At 39.8% G+C, this 22,163-nt stretch overlaps 1 protein-coding gene across 6 annotated transcripts in view; it reads right to left on the bottom strand.

Annotated features, from left to right (window-relative positions):
* ZNF536 (zinc finger protein 536) overlaps positions 1-22,163 on the bottom strand; it is a 1,021,749-nt gene that overhangs the window by 359,375 nt on the left and 640,211 nt on the right. For 4 of the 6 annotated variants that reach the window (XM_078671206.1, XM_078671208.1, XM_078671209.1 and 1 more), the window contains one exon: positions 16,615-16,684. The exons of the other annotated variants lie outside the window; for them this stretch is intronic. In XM_078671206.1, coding sequence (XP_078527332.1) covers positions 16,615-16,684 — 70 coding nt within the window. The remainder of the gene's footprint in view (positions 1-16,614; positions 16,685-22,163) is intronic. 6 annotated transcript variants of the gene reach the window in all.

The raw sequence follows: 22,163 nt of genomic DNA, 5'->3' as shown, positions 1-22,163 counted from the left end.
AATGTGAACCAATCTAGTTAGAAAACATGTACTTGAATGGGCCTTGACATTTGGAAGTCAGTTTCTAATGCACGGATGTAACCAGCAGTTACAACGTAGATATCCAGATGATTACTTTTTTTTTTTAATCACACAGCTAATGCCTTCAAATGTTAGATGAAACATGTACTTGGAGAAAACTGTGCCATATTAATGATGAGGAAAAAGAAACACACTTACATTTTGACACTTTAAATAATTCTAACACCTTTCATAATAATAAACTTATAATATCCAAACCCTAAAGATCTGTAGTTTATTTTATGTGATCAATTGACTGATAGTATGAATTAAAAAAATCATATGTTGTCTGTACTCTCTGATGCTATCGTAGTCTCAGTAAGGGAGACAATAATCCTTGGTCCGGGAGACAATAATTCTTGGTACATACCAAGACAAAGATTGGACATTTTAGAACCAGCTCAGTGCACACATTGATATAATGTTATTTCTAGTAAAAAAGGATACAAACACTTACTACATTTTCACAATGAATGTTTCGGGCATGGCACAAAGGTCAAACCTGAGAAGTCAAATAAATATCACCAGAAATCGCTACTACAAGAAATGTCATAAATAATGGAAAAGGGGTGCCGAAGAGTCAAGCATGATATATCTCTAATAAGGAATGTCAGCTCCTTGAAGGGCAGTTTATTGCATTTGAGGCAGTTTTGCCACCCAGATTGTACCCTTAACAGTACTTTTGATTGATCAACTTGCTTATGAAAATGTGGTCATTCTTTAGTGAGTATCCCAAATGTACCACACTTTACATGGCAATGGCAGAACAACTGATAGCTGCTAGACAATAATGTTCTTTTAATAATATTCCAAGATTTATAACCTTGCCTATGTGCATTCCAGATGAAAGCTAGAATGGAGATGGTACAGGACACTTAAAGGAGTATTAATAATGATATTTATATGTCACTATATTGAGGCTGACAATGGCGAACCAAAATAATAGCACGTCAACTACATCAAACGTCCACTAGTTTGCTTCTTAAGTATATATTTACTGTTCTTATTTACACCCATATTTATCGTGGTAGGTAAGCATCAGTGTAGTTAAGGAGAGTAATTATCTACTTATTTTTAATATATACTTACATTACAATGAAGTGATAGTCAATGCAATGGATGTCATATCATTGTTATGTGGTATATCACAAGGGATATAATGACCCATCAATGTCATGCTGAATTGCCAAAATAATGTCAATGGGTGTAAAATATTACACAGTTCATTTTCCCAATAGCAGAAGAAGCACACTGTATTGAATACAGGATTAAAAAGTGTCTGCTTTCATGGAATTAGCATATGATACAGATATGATGGAAACAACGGTCTGAGCAATTTGACTTATAAGAAAAACTGATTCAATACACCCATGAGATATGCTACGTCGAGCAATGGAGGAGCCACACTGAAGGTAGTGCAAGCCACCCTCTCTTTTATACTATGACATATATCAATGTTGTGGTTTATTCAGATGCACCTGTACAGTTAGTATGACTGAAAGAAAAAGTGGGTGCCTTATGTAAACTTTCTGAAAAATCCAAAAACAAAATGCATGTGGGAACAATTCAGATTATACCCTGCACCCGTGTGTCATCTAGTTCACATGTCTGAAAGTTGGGCACAGGTTTATCTGGGTCTGAGGAAAGATCTCTCATGTCCACAGCCTACAGCTGCAAGAGCAATAGAATTGTATCTTAGAAACCCCTGTCTCTTATTAGTGTTTATTGTTACAGTGTTGCTATTCACAACTTTGAGTATTTTAATGTATTTGTGGTATAATAGTTGTCTGGTATCTGTAAATGTTAGGTTTGGCTATCCCATCTCTAGGTGTTGCAAAGGTGGTAGTATAGAGTAATCTTCGCAGTTAGGTACCTTGCTACTTGCCACTTCATTGTGCTGCGTAAACAGCAGTAAACCCAGTTGTGTTATACTTGCCTACAAAACAGCTATCTGGAGCAGTTTAGGAAGTTACATTAATGTGAATATGGCTCTCTGTCTCACTCATAAATCATATACAGTTCACGATCACAGGTAATGGGTGAGCTACCTAAATGGGCTGTGTGCTACTATTGTCTAATCATTATGCATCATATACTAATGCTATATAAATTAGATGTGAATAAGAGGGTGGTGAAAGATACAAGGAAATAGTAATGGTGTGATGAAATGAAGTTTTGGTGTAGATGGCGAGTGAAAGAGAGAGGGAGTCATGGCATATAAAGACTTGATGTCAAGAAATTACATATTTCACGCAGATGTTACTGGAGCACAGTCCCTTATCATCTTTCTTGCAGATTTACACACAAAAGGGCTGGGAGAACTTGCAGATTTAGAAATACGTACAACTTAATAACCTCCCGGTTCCACTTAGATCTGAATGAAGAGCACTAGTATTTAGGGGGACTTTTCTTTGCAGATTCCTCTCTCTCCATCTCACTAATTAGCTGGAATATGAACATACCATTGGGGTAGGCATCTCTACTCACTTGCCCTCCTGACTTCTCTCCATAAAATTATTAATTATTTAGCCCTAGCCTATGGTGCCTACCAAAAATGGTCCTCCCTTCCGTATTGAACAAAACAAAGTAATACATTTGAGGCATGAAAACAAATGTTGATAACCTAAAAGAAAAAGAGACCATATACAATATAATATCCGATTCGCTGGGGTACCATATTATCGTGGCCCAAATATTGTCTGACAAAAATATTCTGTCCAAAACATAATTTACAAAAATATTGCAACATTGAAGTAAAAATATACAATCATTGTTATTTGTTTATTTTAATGTACTTATACTTAACAGTTTACATTTCATTCTATTTCACTATTAATTGATCTGAGATCCATGCTTGTGTAAGAGGTTTCTTCCTATCACTGCAACCCTACAGAACTCCAGAATTCTACCAAGCACAAACGTAGACGTTTTTAACTTTGTTTTATTTTAGCAATTTGATTTTCTATGTGTGCTACAGAGCGATACACAGATTATGTTCCAGCTCCACCTGTACACAGTTGTGTTCCCTGCCACCAGCTATTATTACAGCATGTGGGTTCATCTGTGAGATCACATTAGCGTTAATGAGGCTTTCACGGATATGTGGCATGGCTGCAGATAAAACTACAGCGTTCTCTAAGCGAAAAACTCAGTGGTAATGGACAGGCTATGCACATAAATCATCAAAATCCACTAAAAGCTGCCAGTGCGTCTTCACTTTTGAGTGAGATGTGTAGCTCTCTCACACAGAAATATTAATCTTAAACTCATAGCCGCATAATACATAAACCATATTGCAGAGAATGTCGGAAGTGGAAAACACTGTGTTAAATAAGGAGCAAGTGGATTCATGGACATTTATAATTAGTTTTCCTTTTATATTAAAGTGGTAACACCAATTCCTTGGACATAAAGTCCATGCCAAACAGCACCATTATAAAGCCGGGACTAACTCCACACCTTTACATGTGGCAAAACATGCAGAAATACCTTTATTCCCCATTTAGGCTCTCATTCCAGGAGGGCTGGAATTCTAGATTTTCACAGTACCAAGAGTTACTGGCAGTATTTGGAATCAGAAGAGATGTAGGATTACAACACCTAGTATTCCTGGGTGTGGTATTCCTGAAATGTTTCTCATGATAAAGCCTGGATTTACAGATTAAATTTCAGGACTAGGTTCAAAAATACTGATTTATGCATCCCATACAGAGCAATAGGAGATCAATTTGTGATACCATGGTAACAGGAGGAACCATAGTACTAATATCTGAGTATCACCAGCTGTGATCTACCTGCAGCTGAAGTTCCCAGGCCTGAATGCCTAAATGTCTCAGCTGCAGTAACACAGTTAGAGAATTGTGGTATTACTTTGAATAGTTCTATACACTCTACAAACTAACTGACAGCTAGTCTGCTTATCACTATAAGTGGAAACTGTGAATCCGTTCACAGGATGGCCTTGCCCCTATATCAAGTAACCAGTATAATAATAATGCAAATATTCATAGAGCTCCAGATCTCCTGAGAGACAAAAAATATATTTACAATGATAAACCAAGGCATGACTTCAGAGTAAAACCTACACTTATATGGCAACATTTGGGGGCTTTAGTGATTTGCATAAACATAATTGATGTGATTGAACATGAAGAGTTGTTTCTAATCAGTTCTATTCAGGTGTGGATCAGCTACAAAAAACACCTGTTCTATTCCACCATCATAAATCAAGGAAATCTAACAAAACATGTCAGATATTCCCAAGCACAGCAGCCAATGAGAGAGCGGTATCCTGCTTTTCCTTTTAGTTTAGTAGGATGGTACAGGATCTCATTTATACACAGCACCCAGGTATTTATGCATGAGGCCTGCCTGCCCCAATAATAACAATCCTGAAAAATAGATCCCACCACATTTCTACTACATCTATTCTTGATCAAGCTCCTTCTGCTCTGCCACCTTCATTACAGCTTTCCTACATCATACGTAGCAAAGAGCATATAAATCTGTTGTGGGAATGAGTCAAGGCTCTATTATTGTAAGGACTTAAAAGGACAATCGGGAGTTTATCTAAGATTCTCGATGGGGCATGGAACTGACTCAAAATATTTTCACTAAGAAAAGACTTAGGACCTACAAGTTCATAGTAAGTTTACAACTGCAAAGACTTCACAGTCAGGGCAGAAAACGCCACACATAAAAACTATTTTTATATGCACGACTGCAGAGTCTCTGCAGTTATAAACTTACTATTAACTCATAGTTTGTGAAACCAAAAAACATAAATGTACACAAATGTGTACGTATACCTTTGTGAATCAGACCCATGTTCTTTGTACCATCCCCACAAACTGATCACATGGCTACGTGTGCAAGGATATATTTTAAGTACCCAAGGTGGACACTTGTTTTCTTTCATAAGCACTACTATGTGGCTCATCTGACCAAATCTTAAAGTATTTGAATACATTGATTGAAACATTATGGAGCATGAGCAAATTCAATTAATCTGACCTTTATTGTGGGAGAGCACTTCTGAGGACCATTCCCAACCTCCTCATCTCATTCCAAAAAAGAAATGGAATTCTTGAACTGGGTAATTATAAACCCGGCTCTATGAAGATTGCTATTGAAATGGATATTCAAATTACTTCCTCTTCATTACCCTCTCATTTTAGGCCAATATCACCACTTTATGGCACTGGTGACTCAAGAGTAGTTTCCATCTCTGTTTTTCTTGGTCTGGTGTATTTAAAAAAACATAATATGCATGGCATCTCACAATGACTGAGGTGATATTACCAAAGACCATCCCAGCAGATTTCTTCACCTAGTCTTCCTCTGACTTGTGCATGCTCAGGAACACAAATGTTAAATTAAATATCTTAGAATGGACATCCGAGTGCAGTAATCAGATAAGTGGACTGTGATTATAAGAAATACCATCAAAGGACCTGCACTGCTATTAAAAAATATCTGCTTAATGAAAACCATAAAACGTGTGCCTGTCGCTCACACTTCTACAACCATCAGACTGCTAAGTACAACATCACAGAACATGAGATCTACATCTTGGCAGTCATCACGGATGCCATAGAAATACGTCTCACAGGATCAAAGCAAAGACAACACACTTCCAATTACTCAAAATACATGATGTAGCACACTGGCCATGTAGCAAGTGCTTCAGGGCCCCACATAAGGATAGTTAGTGTAATACATAAGTGTTACAATACAAGGCAATACAACAGAAAGTGGGCTTTGGCTCTGAACTCTCACAGTCTTGAGGAACTGTCAGTCAAATCTTGCATCAGCCCACAGGAGTATCTCACTCTCACCATCTCTCACCATCTCTCACCATCTTTCCATTGGTTGTTTGGGTATATCCTTCCAACATCATTGGAGTGACTAAGGGAGCAATCATCAGACATTCAGCATTTTATGTCTTACATTCATCCTGTTCATCACAAAGAAGTCGTTATTTTGTCACTGCATCAGAGCTTTAAAAAGTTATTTTTATCACTGCTGAAATGCAAGAATAACACTACCATGGCTGCCCTGAAAATCCTCGCCCTGGTGCTGGAATTACACTTACAAAGTAAGCAAACTTGATGCAAACTTGATGGCTCCTCCTCCCTGATGTGGCAGTTCCTTTCCTCTGTGCCCTCTCAGCCCTGCTAGGTGGCCCTGCTGTGATCCTGCTGCCAATAGGGATGGCTTGTAATTGACAATGCAAGTGAGAGCTATTGGCTTTGCCAGTGGCTATCCCTATTTTCCATGCATTACTTGAAAGGCTAAAACTAGAACCAGAAACATGCTTGCCATGGATGGATATAGCAAGGGTCAAGATGTGCCCCTGGACTGAAATAGTAGAAAAAACTTTATGAGCTCTTAAGTCATTTAGTAAACTCACTTTTTTTGTGAACAATTTTTTCTTAGCATTTATAATTAGACATGTATAACAATATTAAACAACTTACCCCCACCACCACCACCCTCCCATAAGTCCACTCCCCAGTATGTAATCAACACATATTTATTTTGCAAATTATATTTTTACCCATTTTCTTCCCCAGAATCATCACTCTTTTTTAAATCTTTAAGAGAATATAATAAATGATCCCATGCACAGACTTTTTCAATTGCTCCTCTTCCTTTGCTCATATCGCTATCCAATACTGCACTCGCATAACCCGCCCAATGAATCAACTCCACTTTCCATTTTGCTACCCTCTGGGCCCTGGGCACCTTCAATATCATAGTTATTTCACGTATTGAGAGTACCAATGCTAAATCAATAAATCATGTAATATTTTTACATTTTGTAGGTCTTGGAAAACCCCCCTGCAGACAGACCATAGAAGTACAGTAAATTGATCATTTTGTTGCCTCATTTATACAGAAGCTTTTTTCCATCCATTATTCCACTAATAATGTGCATGCCCACATCATGTGTAACATTTCTGTTCACCACATCTCCTGCATGCCACATTTGTCTGATAAATTTAAACAATTTTTACCGGAGTTAGGTACGGACTCCAACTCTGGAATTGGATGTGCCAAATCCTCCTCCCACTTATCTCTTAGACCAACAAGAGACGTTGCCATATCACTTGTTATTGCCTGATAAAGGCACATCACTGCCTTCATACGACCCGTCACAGCGCACAATATTTGACAACCACTATGTACTCGTGGCTATACTAAACCCATATCCCAGTGGTTATACAATCTACCGATCACTACTCGATGCAACAAAAATTGCCCTCTCATGATTTTAAAAGTGCCTGAAAATTCCTCAAATGATAATACCACCCCATCTCTATTGCACCCCATGGTTTACCCACTCCGCTAAGACCCACAATCTTCCCCCTGGAATGATTTGTTCCAAACTTCTCAACAGAATGCCCGGGGCATAGGGTCTCTGTTTTTGAGTTTCCTAAAGTAAACAATGTCAAAGGCGCAGCACAACCTTCGACTTATTGGGCAATTCCTGCACTGGTCCTCTGACAGGGGACAAATCGGGTTTTTGCTCCAAATTCACCTGCCCAGGAAATTTTTGCAAATAAAACTATTGTGTAAACCATAGCAACTGTGTTGCTAAGTAATAGATTTCCATATCTGGGGCAGCTAGTCCTCCCTGATTGACTGGTAGGACGTTGCAACTTTGCCAATGCCACTCTTTGCCCATCTGTTTCCCATATAAGAGAAACCAACAAAGAATCGATTTTCCTAAATACTCTACACGGTATCACCATTGGAAGAGTTGTGAAGATGTAAAGTACATTTTTGCTACGGTTATTCGTCCTGAAACTTAAAGCTGCACTCTTCTCCCAAAATCTACACTTTTCTGCAGCCTTCTAATTTCCACACTAATGTTACCTCTCAGAAATCAGTGGGAGAATTGTATAATCTTACCCCCAGTTATTTTAGACTTATTCCCTCCCAATTAAGCCCCTTCAGATCCACAGGCTGTGGCACATTCTTCTGTAATGGGAACAAATATAATTTATTTCAGTTGCTGCATAACCCTGAGGCTTGCCCAAACTGACCTAAGAGGATCGTGGCATGCGGCAAATCAACACTAGCATCTTTGAAAAATAACAACATATCATCTGCATATAATGGTGAATAATGTAGCACACCCGCTCCTCCTGACTCCTGTAAACCCCTCCTGTTCTCACCCAGCTAGCAAGTGGCTCCATAGCAATTGCAAATAATAATGGTGCAAGTGGGCACCCTTGTTGAGTCCCTCTTCCCACTGCAAATTTATTTATGCCTACCCATTTTGACGCAAGCAGTAGGGGCCATATACAGAAGCCTAACCCATGCAATACATTTGTTCTCATCTTATTGAGCACTTCATAAAAGAAATCTCAATGTAAACTATCCAATGCCTTTTCAATGTCAATTGCATTAATCACCCCATTTTCCATCTACGCAAAATCAGATTCCATGATTGCCAATACCCTCCTAATATTATGAGCTGTATTCCTTCATGGAATTAACACAGACTGGTCTGTACATGTTAACTGAGAAAATAATGAAGATAGGCACATTCATTTAGTAAACTTACTTGGAGCTTCTAAATTTAATGTACAGCAAGCCTATGCACATGCTCTTTTCATTTCAAATTCCAGTAAACATTTAGTAGACTCAGTATACATTCAATGGACAAAATATATAACAAAAATGAGAGTAATCCAAGTCTTTAATGTTCTCCTATTCTTTTAATCCGAAAATGCCCAGCCAACATGTTTTTCGTTGTATGCCACAATTTAAAGTCAGCCGGGACAGAAGTAGAACCCGCGGAGAGGAGTCTGGCATTGATTCTGCCAGCCTGACAGCCCTGAAGAAGTCGAAGGGCACTTCCCTATGATGAAACACGTGTTGGCTGGGCATTTTCAGATTAAAAGAACAGGACAACATTAACGACTTGGATTACGCTCATTTTTGTCATATATCTTGTCCATTGAATGTGTACTGAGTCTACTAAATGTTTACTGAACTTAGAAATTAAAGGAGCATGTGCATAGGGTTGCTGTACATTTCGTCGGACCCTAGGGTCTACTTGGACAGCTCAGGGTGTTTTCCCTCACCTTTTTGCACTACCTTACTTTATTTACTTTAATTTACGCATACTCGATAGGCGCCATTTTCAACCCCCATAAGAACACCCCTCCTTTTTTGTATCACTTCTAAATTTAATATTATTTCTGGGAGTTAGACATTTAATGGAAAGCAACAAAAAAGATAAATCAACTTGGATAGGGAAGAAAATGTCTTCACTTTTGTAATCCTTCCTGTTTTAAAGTTGAGACCAGGGCTACCCAATGCAGGTGAAATCTAGGCTGGAAATCACTGGTGCAGATTTAGGCCCCATCATTGCTTTTTATGTGATAAATGTGTGGTTGTCGCAAAGTGAAATTCCTAGTTAAGAAATATTGAAATATAAAAAAACACATTTTTTTATAAACCAATAACGTGCGCTCTCAGTAGAAGCAGCTCCGCGACAATCCAAAGTTCCAAGGGTGTTTATTTTATAACGTGTTTCGGCTTACTGCGAAGCCCTTCCCAGATGCATTTTTGAATCCATACAACCAGTGAATCACCCACTCAAACATCTATGCAGGGAGTCACACACCCCCCCTACCCACCCAGACCGACACTCTGGCACCCATACAGATACACAGACAATAATTCAATAACGCATATAGACACTCTTGTAGCTACTCACCAATCCATGCAGTCGCTTACACACCAACTGAGAGACTAATGCAGACTTTCATACAGTTTAGTCACTAACCCATGCATTCAGTAAGACACATTCAATCACTCACTTATACACTCAGTCACGCACCTACTAAATAATCCCTTCAGGCACTTGTAAATCCACTCATTCTTCAATACACCTTGGCATAGATATAAATGAAAAATATTTAAACTTTACAGAAACACACATACACTGGATGATGTCATCAGTGATGTCATTTGAGATGTCATCAGTGATGTCATCAGTGATGTCACTGACCATGTCATGAGTGATGTAATATGCAGGCGCTCGAGTTATGGTTAGCTTAACTAACTATAACTGGCGAATTTCTCTTGTTTTATATGAGTCAAATGTCCAAGTAACTATAACGTCCCTGAAACAGATGTTTTTTTAGTGAATTTCAAAGGTTTTTTAAATGCTAATTCCTAACTATAACATCTGTAAAACCTATGGTTTTTTCAGTGAATTTCAATGTTTTTTTTAAATGTTAATTTCAAATGTTAATATTTATGAAACCTATATTTTTAATTTTTTTGTAATATTTTGGATCCTTTTTTTTTACTTTAAAAATTATGTAAAATTTTATATCTCCCTCCCCCAAAAAATTTATAATCTTACTTTTTTATTACCGGTAGTGTACCAAGCTCCATCAGCACGCGAATTCTAGCCGCCATATTGCTAAATTCATAAAGGATGCGCATTTCGTATCTGACAGGTTTGTGGCAGCGCGTCCTGCGTAACATCATATACGTATGAGGTCGCGGCAGCTGCTACTTTGGTATGCGATGGGTACGCAGTACCAAGCCGCGCGTTACGTCATGTACGTATGGGGTCACGCCCCCTGCGCGTTGCGTATGCGACAAGTGCGCGCTGCCAAGCCCTGTGTTATGTCATAGATGTATGGTGTCGTACTGGGTACGCCATTCCATCATTTTTAGGTTTTGCCTAGGCAGTGCATGCGCTGTCTCGGAGAGAGATGCTCTACACAGTTTTGTGGGGGAAGCTCCACCCACTTTCTGCCCATGCTTTTGATTGGCTCAAATCTGAAATGCTTCATTCTCATTGGTTGCTGGCGTGGTAGTCCCGCCTCCTTACTGAAATGACGTTATTTTTATCCTTCCATGGTTATCAGCCCCTTTACTTCAGCAACTCTTTTGTTCCTCTGCCTCCCCCTGTTCCCTCCCAAAGTCCGGGACTTCTTTGACCACCACCACCCCCACACCCACTCCCGTTCCTGCCTTCTTCGGCGCCCGCATTTTTGTGTACAATGCAATAGGACTCTGTAAATGCTTTTTTTTCATATGATTACCTGCCTTTCGCACTTTCTTTTGCCTGACCTGTCCAGACTCTCGCATGCGCACAATGCTTTACATCGTGCACATGCATGCCAAAAGTATTACCCTGTAGTGCAGCGGCTGCCTCCGGCTCGGCACGTGGTGACTCGAACCATGCTCGGCTGGCTGGGCGTGTTTGCCTCACTTCTCTTCAGAGCGGGTGCCGAGGCCCTGTGAATGAGCCCCTGTATAACCAGCCGTCTTTTGACACCAGACACTTGGCTCGATTGTGCAAACAGAGGTTTAAAGTATCTCGCATGGGCAGAGACCGCTAGCGATGGATAAGAGATCTGAAAAGGTGGCTGAAGGGGTTAGTTTGGGGACAGCGGGGCCCGGCTCTTGTGATAAGAGAGGTAAATAGGTCCAGTGAAAGGGGTCGCCTCTTCAAACAAGTGTTAGCTGCCATTTCTTATTGGGTCTTCAGTTAAAGGACAGACCCCCACCTATAAAAAGAATAAAAAAGTTAACAGCCCTCTTATATTTATTTATGTAATATCTTATGTAGCATCGACTCCACCCAGCGGGGCTTCATAGCGCAGTACGACACACTCTTAAAGGCAGCCGGTCAACCATTTATTGACTGCTGTAAACACGTTCCTAATGCAGTTGAAATCAGTTTTGCCTTTCTTTTAAGAAATACGTCCTAAACACTGACAGTGTGCTAGTTTTTTATGTCTCAAAATATATCTAAATAACTTTAAATTGTATATGAGAGCAAGCAATAATCTAAAGTATTTTAAACATTTATATATTTCTAACTGTAATAAACTTATATTATGGTAAATATATTTTCTCAATATCGTGTCGGGTGCGGTCTCCTTGAGCACTGGGTGCGCGATTGCCATGTGACCTTAAGAAAAGCATTTGATTAGTTCAGAACATTTCCCATTGTAGCAGTTTGAGAACGCCACCCATTTTAGTTATTCTCTCTACACCATTTGATGAGACACACCTCTTCTGCTTAGAGAGCTTTTTTGAAAACTTTTTGCTATGTACACATATCGTACACTACACACAACATGCATCTATCATCTTCATCACTATTCATGGTCTGCAAAGTAGCCTTCCACCTGTGATAGCCATGCACCTAAAAGTTACATAACCAAAGTTTTCCCCACTGCCAGAGGTAACATGGTTGCATACGCTGTCCACAGCACAATGTAATGTGGTACGGCCAGGGGCAGAATCTTGCATAGATAATGAACACACGGACACAGATAGATAGTGGAAGTGGGTACGCGCATGTGTGCTTGACTACTTTTTATTACCAGGGTCACATATCCAGTGACGTCTGTGCTGGATACTTGTGGGGTGAGTGTAAACCAGCCCTCAGGAATGGTTGCTGCTAGCATCAACTACAACAGTAATCATTGGATCACACACAAAGATTCAATATTAAAAGGGTCAATAGTTTGTGCTGCAGTAAGGTAGGGACAGTAGAGGTGAAATAATACACAAAAGATTATATTGTAAAAGAACCAAAACTTGTGGTACACTGAGATACAGGCAGTAGATCTGAAATAATACACAAAAAGAGTGTATCATAAAGGGTCCATCAGTTCTAGTGCACTCAGATAGCCACATCAAAAGCATTCAGAATGTGCACGGCCAGTGATGATGCGTGCTGCGGGCGTGCCGTACTAGGAGCAATGTCTGTTGCCTACAGGACTGCATTATCTGCAATAGCGACTCGATCTGATTTGTGAACACTGCTGTCTCCAGTGAAGGCCAGAGAGAGTGGTCAGCAAGGGCCCACAGCCATGTGGCGTTGACTTGAGCTGCCCAGTTTGTAATACACAAAGAAACAAAAAGTGTGTGCAGAGCGTGCCATAATGCGTATGCGTGGTGCTGACAGAGCGCAATGGAGCAATGTCTTTTGCCTAAAGGACAGCGTTAGCTACAATAGTGACTCGATCTGAATTGTGAACACTGCTGTCTGCAGTGTAAATTAAAGGCAGTAGTCAGCAAAGACGTCCATGAATACTTTTTCTCACTTCTTCTTCGCAAAGTACTACAACATAAATTACAAAAAACGCTGCAATAAATATTTCAAAACAATTTGAATTGCGATCTCTGCTGTCCACAGTGTAGACTGTTATTCAGTGTTCTTTTCCGAAAAAGTTGGTCATTGTACTAAACCTATAACTCATTTAAAAAAAGTTCTTCAAGCAAGTATACTAAAAGGATATTGTGTATATTTGAATAGACATTGTAGTTAGTTGCCTACTGGATTCTGGAATTAAACAATCACCACTCGATCTGAATTGAGAACCCTGCTCACTGCAGTGTAGGCCAGAGGCAGTGGTCATTAATGCCTCACAGCCACGTGCCGTTTGATTCCGAAGCACGGAGTTGGTTGCACCTGATCGGAAGGGGTACACAGAAATCATCACACACTTTAACTTCTGACATCCTCAATCATAGAATCAAAAAACTGTTTCATGGTTTAGACCGGCTGTACCGCAGTGTACTCCACCGACTGCTGTCAACCAAGCACAATAATCATGTGCAGCAGTTAGCTACGGAAGCACAGAGTCTGATGCACCTCAACGGAGGGAGTTGTGTAAAACCAAGCAGCAAGTAATATCGGACATTGTCCATTGTGGGATCAAGACACCGTTCCACTGTTGGCACCTAGAGTTGGTTGCACCTGGTCAAAGGGAGTACCTTCATCTCCACTCTCAGATGCAGTTCTAACATCGTCCATTGTGGGATCAAGACACCGTTCCACTGTTGGTACCTGTTGGACTACTGTGTTAGTAGTATACAGAGCGCTCTACGGTGCTGGGCCTCAGGCTGGGCGCTGTGTGCCTGTGTCGCGGTAGCCAGTGTTGATCTCAGGAGCCTTCTGAGCTCGCAGAACTCAGCCCAGGAGCTTCCGCCGGCACGTGGTGGGCCCTCTCTTACATACAGCGGTGTCGAAAGGTGAACTGTGGGGCATATGTGTGTCACAGCGACCATGACGGTTTCTCGGTACCAGCAGGCTGAGAGCATCATTCACGCAGCCACCTTCGCTCACGGCGTCAGCCTCGTGGCATTGTAAGCTGCGCAGACCTGGCAGCCACGTTTGCCATTCCGGAAGAGAACCACTCCCAGAGAAACGTGCCTTTTATTCATACCACTATGCTAGTCTTGCGTACGCCGAGCCAGCCCACTGCGCTAAAGATTTGGGGGGGAGAGGGGGCACGTACGTGCTATGTTTCCGTAATCTTCCCTACTCACTGTACTATCATGGTTACGTCCACTGTCCACTTCACTCAGTATACCATCAGTGTATGTTGACATGTACATGTCTGTGCTCTGCATACTCAAGTCTGTCCAGAACATCCCTCAACACTTTGCATTGTATACTTTTATAATCGAGAATCACTTGCCACCTTCGCACATACTTTGCTCCCATCTCTCCTCGCATTCTGCATTCTGTGCCATGCCATGTTTGGTTTGTGTAAATGGCTAGCCACGGTTCCCACAGTACGTAGTGTTGTTGTGCCTGCTAGATGTACATGTTGTTTGTCATGTTGTATGTGATTATTCCCCCCGTACAAAGTAACTCCCAAAGTTCAACTTGGCCTTCAATACCTACTTTGAAAACAGATTTCATTAAACTGAGCAAACTGAAAGCACTTTTGTTTCAAACAGAAGTGTCCCTCACTTCTGCAAAAGAAATGCATCGACTGCAGATAGCACGAACTTCAAGTAAAATACAGTCCTTTTTAAATACGAACCTCCCATCACACTTTGTAAATTGTTAGACAAGGCTACAGGTCGAACGGGTGAAGGGAATTACTCCAAATTTGGCAGGGAGAAGGGTCACAGTGCCCCTACCCTCCTCTTTCCTACTTTTTTCGCCTTTTTTTCCCCTTACTCGCTTCAACAGAATTTTTAACTACGAACCTCCCATTACACTTTGTGAATTGTTAGACAAGGCTACACGTCAAATGGGTGAACGGAATTGCCCCAAATTTGGCAGGGAGTAGAGTTACAGTGCTCCTACACTCCTCTTTCCTACTTTTTCTTACCCTTTTTTACCCTAACTCGCTTCAACAGAATCACAAAATGGCTGCCGACACTTCCTAGTTGCAACTGCTCGCAGCCAATAAGCAGCAAGCTGGTGCTTGTAACGCTTCAGCCAATCAGATGGCAGAATTCCCAAATAGCGATATCTGTAAATTTCGAGATTTCTCAAAAAATACTGATCGGATTTACACCAAATAAACAAAAGTGTGCTTCTTAGACCAAGACCCGTCTCCCTGACAAATCTGGGGTAATTTCGTTCACCCATTCGACCTGTAGTTTTGTCTAAAGTTTCCTAGGGAAAACACGTTTTGGGACCCCCTTTTTTCTTGCCCCCCTTGACAAATCACCCCCAAACTTTTAACATAAGAGCTGATATGAACAAAAAATTAGTTCGAAAAATGTCATGAAGATTCATCAAATGAGCTCTCTCACTTAAACACATTGTTTTACTTTCACAGTAACTACAGCCCTTCCTCCTCAGGTGTATTACATTTCCTCTCCCTTTCAACGACCTTATGATATTCATAGTTGAAAATGTTCTCTGCCTGGCTCCTTAATTACTCAAATGTCCAATGTCCAAAGCACCCGGTTTATGCCTCAAGATGATGTCAATAAATCTTCAAGATGTTGTCAGAGTAGAGAAATGTTAATTGCTGGAAGAATAGATGTCCCATTGGCACACTAGTCCAGATGCTAGAGACACTTTGATTTTCAAAGGAATACCATATCCATTTATAACCAGTTGAGGTTAATTATGACAATAAACACACCCATTCAAATATTGTAATATGAGTACACTATCAAAACCGATGGGTGTATCCCCAAAATGCAAAGCTTGCATGTCAGAATATTACTACTAAATATTTTGACAGAAAGAAATATTATTTCCTAAATGTCATTTACAAAAATACCATCCAGTTGGATGTACATTTTCTTTTATAAATGCAGCTAGGGGATATTTTTCTAACATATGTTTGGGACACAATCTTTTTGTCAGATGATAGCTTTGTAATGATATTCTGGTACCATACCATAACAATTTCTGTCAGTTATCAGAAACAACATGTGAAGTATGTATACTAAAGATCATGATACCATTTCAAATTGTGTGTGGGTGGAGGAGGGTTTCTTTACTGTGCACACTCTTGGAGACATGCAGTGGCATACAAAAACATGAAGCATTCATTACTTAACTGCATGACTTGTTCTAAATCATTAAAATAACGGGTCCTATTGAAGCTGAAGTATGTGTTGAGTCATACATCCATTAACTAAATGTTTGCTCATGAAAAGTATTAGTCCTGGGTTACAATATATAATCATATTATTAGTAAAACAGTAATAGCAACAATAATTTGCTTTTTTACGGTCAACATACATTCAGTCTTTAATTTTAACATTCTAAATAATTATAATACTTCAGAAACATACTGTGCATGCAGCCACCTCTGCGGTGGAAGTTCCACATCTGTATCAGTGTCAGGACAATGCAAGACAGCTTCTGAAGAGTAGAGAGAACAATTTGATTATTATTCTTGCTATTAATATGATTATTTCACCCACTCTTAGTTGGGCAAATGGCTACACAGGAAGATTAAATAACTTGACATGGGTCATATGAAATTAGTTGATGATACTAAGGATAACCACATGGTGCTCCTTAAAGCCAGCACGTGACTATATATTTCATGCATATTTTCAAAAATATCAGATTTATCTGTTTAAACATGTAGTCTTTAAAGGGCTAACCAGCACAAACAGTTATGGTCAATATAATAATGGCATCAAACATACAGAAACTTAAAAAATTACAGGTATACAAACTCTTTAAAAATAAACTAAAATTCAATAAAAGTCATCATTAAAACAAGTTCATTGGATAAAGCTAAATGTTGCAGTTGAGCTTTGCCAAATACATTCTTAGCATACAAAACATGTAGAGACCACTGATGACTTTCTCACTCATTTGTTGTGAGGCATAGCCGTTTCTCTGCCTCTCTGACCAAGACTATGTTTGTGGAGAATCACAAAGTAACATACCATTCCTTGATTAATAGATTTTTTGAAGCACGTGACATCACCCTGTTTATGTCTTTTACATTATTGTAGGAGAATCTTGTAATGCTAGCTGGAAGGAATATGAGTTTTCTAGATACACTGCCAAAATTGATAGAACAAGACCTAAATTAAGATGGTGCTAAAAAACAAAAAAACTGAGAACAGTAAGGTGTGTCTCTTGAACACACTCAAAAATCCACGTTCCTCCTTCTGCCTATGAAGTAAATGCCTCACTTTTAATGAATTTGCTTTCTCAGAATTTAGGGTGTGTCTAAATGCAAATGTATTTCTGTAGGCAAATAGCTAAGGCATCTTGATCCTTCCACCGATTAGGTGGTGCTAGGGTAATATGGAAAGGAGTTCCATTATACGTGCCTTCATTGGGAAAAATCTAGTTTTAGAGCCTAGGCATTCCTGTACTACACTAAGAGGTGTGGTGAGAATAGAGTTCTGATCCATTACGTTTATTCATATTCCATGAAACCATGAACATGGATAACACTGCACGGCAGGTGAGTAAGTAGCACATGTTTTATGGAGGCATCAACTATACCGACAGTAGATAAAAGAAGGTGAATCATTTGTTATGAATTCTTTTGATTACTCCAACATATATGTTGTCTGATTGGCTACATGGATGCATAAACAGACCACTGTTCTCTCTGCATATGTAGAATGTTCGTAAAGGCATACGACTTTGATTCACCTTCAATAAAAGGAATTCTAGGAGCTCTGGGAGGGTCCCATTTTTTTTAGATTGATATCAATTAGCCTGAAGTACACCAGTGGCGCCCTGTGTCTTTACCCCCATTTTATTAACCTCCTAGGTATGCAGAGTGCCCCTCACATTTCCTATGAACTGCTTTGCATATTGATTGTTCAGTATGCTGTGCGATGTCTCAGGTATTTTTCATTTATTGTCTCTTTCATATTTTTGGTACAAGTCTGTGGCCCACAGTCCTATTGGTGCATGCTTTTGTGTGCTCAGCAAGAAGCTCTATATTGCACTTGATAGGTTTGCAATTAAAGTGATTTCAAATTGCCTTGACCAGAAATTAAAGGATCTTATTTTTTTATGACAATACACATTTTCTGAGTATCTCTTTCTGGCAAATGCATAGAGTAAACCTGCAGTACTTTTCTCTCTCCCTACTCCTAATCTTGAGGTAATTAAAATAGTGTCAGCAATGAATTGCAGTTTAATGGAATACCTCTGATATTGATAACAAATATATTGATACACATGGTCCATCCCAGATGAGAGAGAAGTTGTGTGGTGACATTACAAATCTCACAAATGTAAGTGGTAATAGACATAGGCTACTGTAATCTTGGTTAGAGGAGAACCACTGTAAATCTGAGTACTTCAAGAGATAGAATGTGATTTGGATCAAGTGAATGCAACCAACAGTAGTTGTCACTGTCTCACAGACCAGAAAAACACATATATCGTCATGAAATAAATGTAGGATGGACAATCCTCAGAAAAATCTAATGCAAGAGGATTAGATGTAGGCCTTTAGGAAGAAGTGGGAGGATTCGGCTGTAATAGAGATAAAATCACCAAGTGAATTCTAAATTGCTGGGAAGAAATGGAGTAGTATCAGTAGTCTGAGAGCAAAAATGAAGATGAAAATTAAACAAAATCTACTGCATAAATAATCCAGACTATATTTTATCCTGCATCAAATGACACATCTTTATGCGTCTATGTTCCACATATTGCATTAGATTCCTTTATTTTATTCTATCACATCACTGCAATTCATAACTGCCTCGTGGCCTTAAGTACATAAATAATGTGTACTCCCAATTGTACTTTTATTTTTTACCACTGATGATGCAATCAAGAGGGACTAGACTATAGCATCCTACTGGCCTGAGCATTACGTTGTTACTTTCACTATTGCTCAGTAGGTTTGACTACTACAGCTTTGCTTAGGTCAACAAGAATAAGGTACAGCATTCTCATAGTAAGCTACTAGAGATATTGTATATGTTCTCTTAAATTATCACTGCCTTGACAGCAAGATAGAGGACATATGGCCAATGCTGCTTGCAATTAGCAGCTCATTGCTAACAGAAATCTATCAAAATGACCCATATAAAAGGGCCATTGTTTGCATAGTCCAAAAATCTGCTTCTTGATTATATGACACCATTGGGGAGGCCAAGCTTCCTACCAGGTAAGTGGAAGATAATTGATGACCCTATTGGACTCAGGAAAACAAGCATTCATACTACAACACATATATTTAGGAGGACTGGTCTACTCAGAGAGAGAGCTCTTATAAATTCTGCAAGATTTTAAAACACCTTGCTCCTGCAAGCAGTTTCTATACCCTTTCAAGACAGATGGGCACATTTAGTAGAAACTGTCTTTGAAGAAATCTAAATGATCTATAAGAGCCTTGCTTAGTTACAGTTCCAAGAGAGGTAGAAGCAACAACAGATACGCCAATAAAAACTATAGGCATATTTCATCCCTTAAAATGCTATCTGGGGATCATTATCTCTGAAGTGTGAATATCAATAAACATTCTGCTTGTCTGCTAGCTATCTGTCCACTGATACATTTAAGGATCAGACCAGCAATGCAAGGTTAGAACAAGGTCTTCTAGGCATTCCAAATTCACCTCATAATGCTAGAAGTGTCCTTCTGAAGGTAGTGTCTGAACTAATGTAGCTCATTTTTCACTGACCTCAACTTGGCAGTGTTTTTACCGTCTTTTATGTCTTCTTTCATGCCCAGTAGGTGTGGAGTCTTTTAGGACTCAGCACTTTTGACTCTATTTTTTAATGTTTTATTGAAAACTTGGATTGTGGGCTATTACTTTATACAATCACCTTTGAATCTGACATCAACCCTTCATATATAAAGGGATCTTTCATGATTTCAACATTATACGTTACCATTTCAAGATCTCTAAGACCCTTTACATTTCTCCTTTGAAGGTTTTTTGTACCATAAAGGTAAGGGCAGAAGGTAGATATTTTACATACGAACTGCACAACTGTAAAACTCCCTTCTATGTTCAATAGGATCCACTAAAAAAAATGTTTTTTTAGGAAATAACTTAATACTGATCTTTTTCCCCTGTCATTGTAGAACTGGCTCATCTAAGCAGACAAAGTGTGATTTACATGAGGCTTTTTTGGCAAAGGGTGCTTTAAAAATACCTATAGCCTAAAATAACATATCTACCATTTAGTTAAGGAGAATACGTCAGCATGTCAAGAGGCTTCACAAATAATGCAACTGTATTCCACTAGCAGCAATATGTTTACCGAACTGCAACAAAAATACAGTCTGTCATTTACAGTATCTTTCTGAAAATATTTGTTACATTCAGACAAGGATGCAATCATATAATTAACACCATGAGTAAAGGCATTATGGAACAATTTTCCATATGGCTTGCAAGCGTCTGTTTTTTCTATTGGTGATGTGAATATAGGTAGGTGAGGGGAGTAGCTTTATGGACAAAGCTCTAGGAACAGCTGTTCTCCTATTCAAATACATGTTAGACTTATCTGAGAAGAATTTCTAGAAAAGGCATGTGCAATATTTTCAAATGTGATTCCCATTGCGTTGTGATTAGCACTCTAATTGGTAATATGGGTAGGTGGTGAAAAGACAAATTGACCAATGGCTCATCAAGGTTGCTGTGCACAGGTAAAACTGCTTTTATTACAGGAACTGCAAAGCTAAATATTTGATGCCAGCATTTACCAGATTATTCAAATTTTTTTTTGGTTACTTTTTTTATTGGGTTTTTGCATTCATTTCGACATTTTTAGTACAATGCAGTAGTGCAGCGTTACGAAAGATATATTAACAAGTAGAACCAAATACATAATTCCATACATGCATACAGTACTGTCCAACTGTTAGTAAAGTGACTGGTCCACGTGTACATACAACATGTGGCTGCAGCGTCTGTGTTGTGCACAGTATAATGAGAATTCGTCGGGGAAGGTGGACACACCCTTCTCAGCGCAACGGTGACCCTGCGTCTCAACTTATGTAGTATCCGTCTCTCCAGGTGTACCTGACGAAGGTGTCATGTTGTGTGTCTCATGATGCTGCCGTGTCGATCGTATCTTAATGCGTTCCCAGGTATTCACTGGTGGATGTACCTCTCCAGTGTGAGCTAGTAAACTTTTTATTAACCGTTGGGGCAGACCATAGGGAGGGAGGAACTAATGGGAAGTGGGAAGTTTCCAACTGTGTTTAGGTGGGATTGCTTATATCCCTGGATATTTGTGTCAAATTAGGTGTGGATATCCGGTAGTGCGCGCGGTGTGGAGGGGACCGATTAACTCAGGTTTCTGTGGTGGCCCTTACTCCATCAGGGGGGTGACCACTCTATGGGGGTACCGTTCGCGCATGGGCCCGGGGAGATTGGTTTCGTTGCGGTGCTTCTGAGGTAAAGGGGGTCGGTTCGGCCGGTTGGGTCCTGGGTTGTGAAGCCGCGGGTGTCTCCGGTGGGTTCGTGGCTTGTGTAAAAGCATGCATCAAGTGTGCCCATTCCAAAGAGATGGGGTGTTTGCGGCTTCCCTTCAACTCTTCCTCCTCCGCAAAGTCTCCTAAAGTGTTCCATATGGCCGTTAGATCTTTGACGGCGTCCCGGACAAAGATTAGTAGGTCGTCCGCGTACAAGGACACACAGGGCATGGTATCTGCTAGCGGTATGCCCCAATCGTCTCCCTCCCGTCGTAGGCATCACGCCAGGGGTTCTACCGCGAGGGCACCAGATTATTCAATTTTACCAGGTAGAAATATACACAAGTATATACATGACACAAGTATAAGTCCATGGTTTTCATTTACAACCCACTACATTCTTAATTTGTCTCCCAATTGAACTCAGATTCAACTAATTGGACTACAAGTTTGCAGTGGCCTACAGTTGTTATGC

The sequence above is a fragment of the Lissotriton helveticus genome, chromosome 12 (assembly GCF_964261635.1).
Source record: "Lissotriton helveticus chromosome 12, aLisHel1.1, whole genome shotgun sequence".
Lineage (NCBI taxonomy): Eukaryota > Metazoa > Chordata > Amphibia > Caudata > Salamandridae > Lissotriton > Lissotriton helveticus.
Note: the sequence above shows the minus strand (reverse complement) of the source record. Positions and strands in the feature narration are given on the sequence as shown.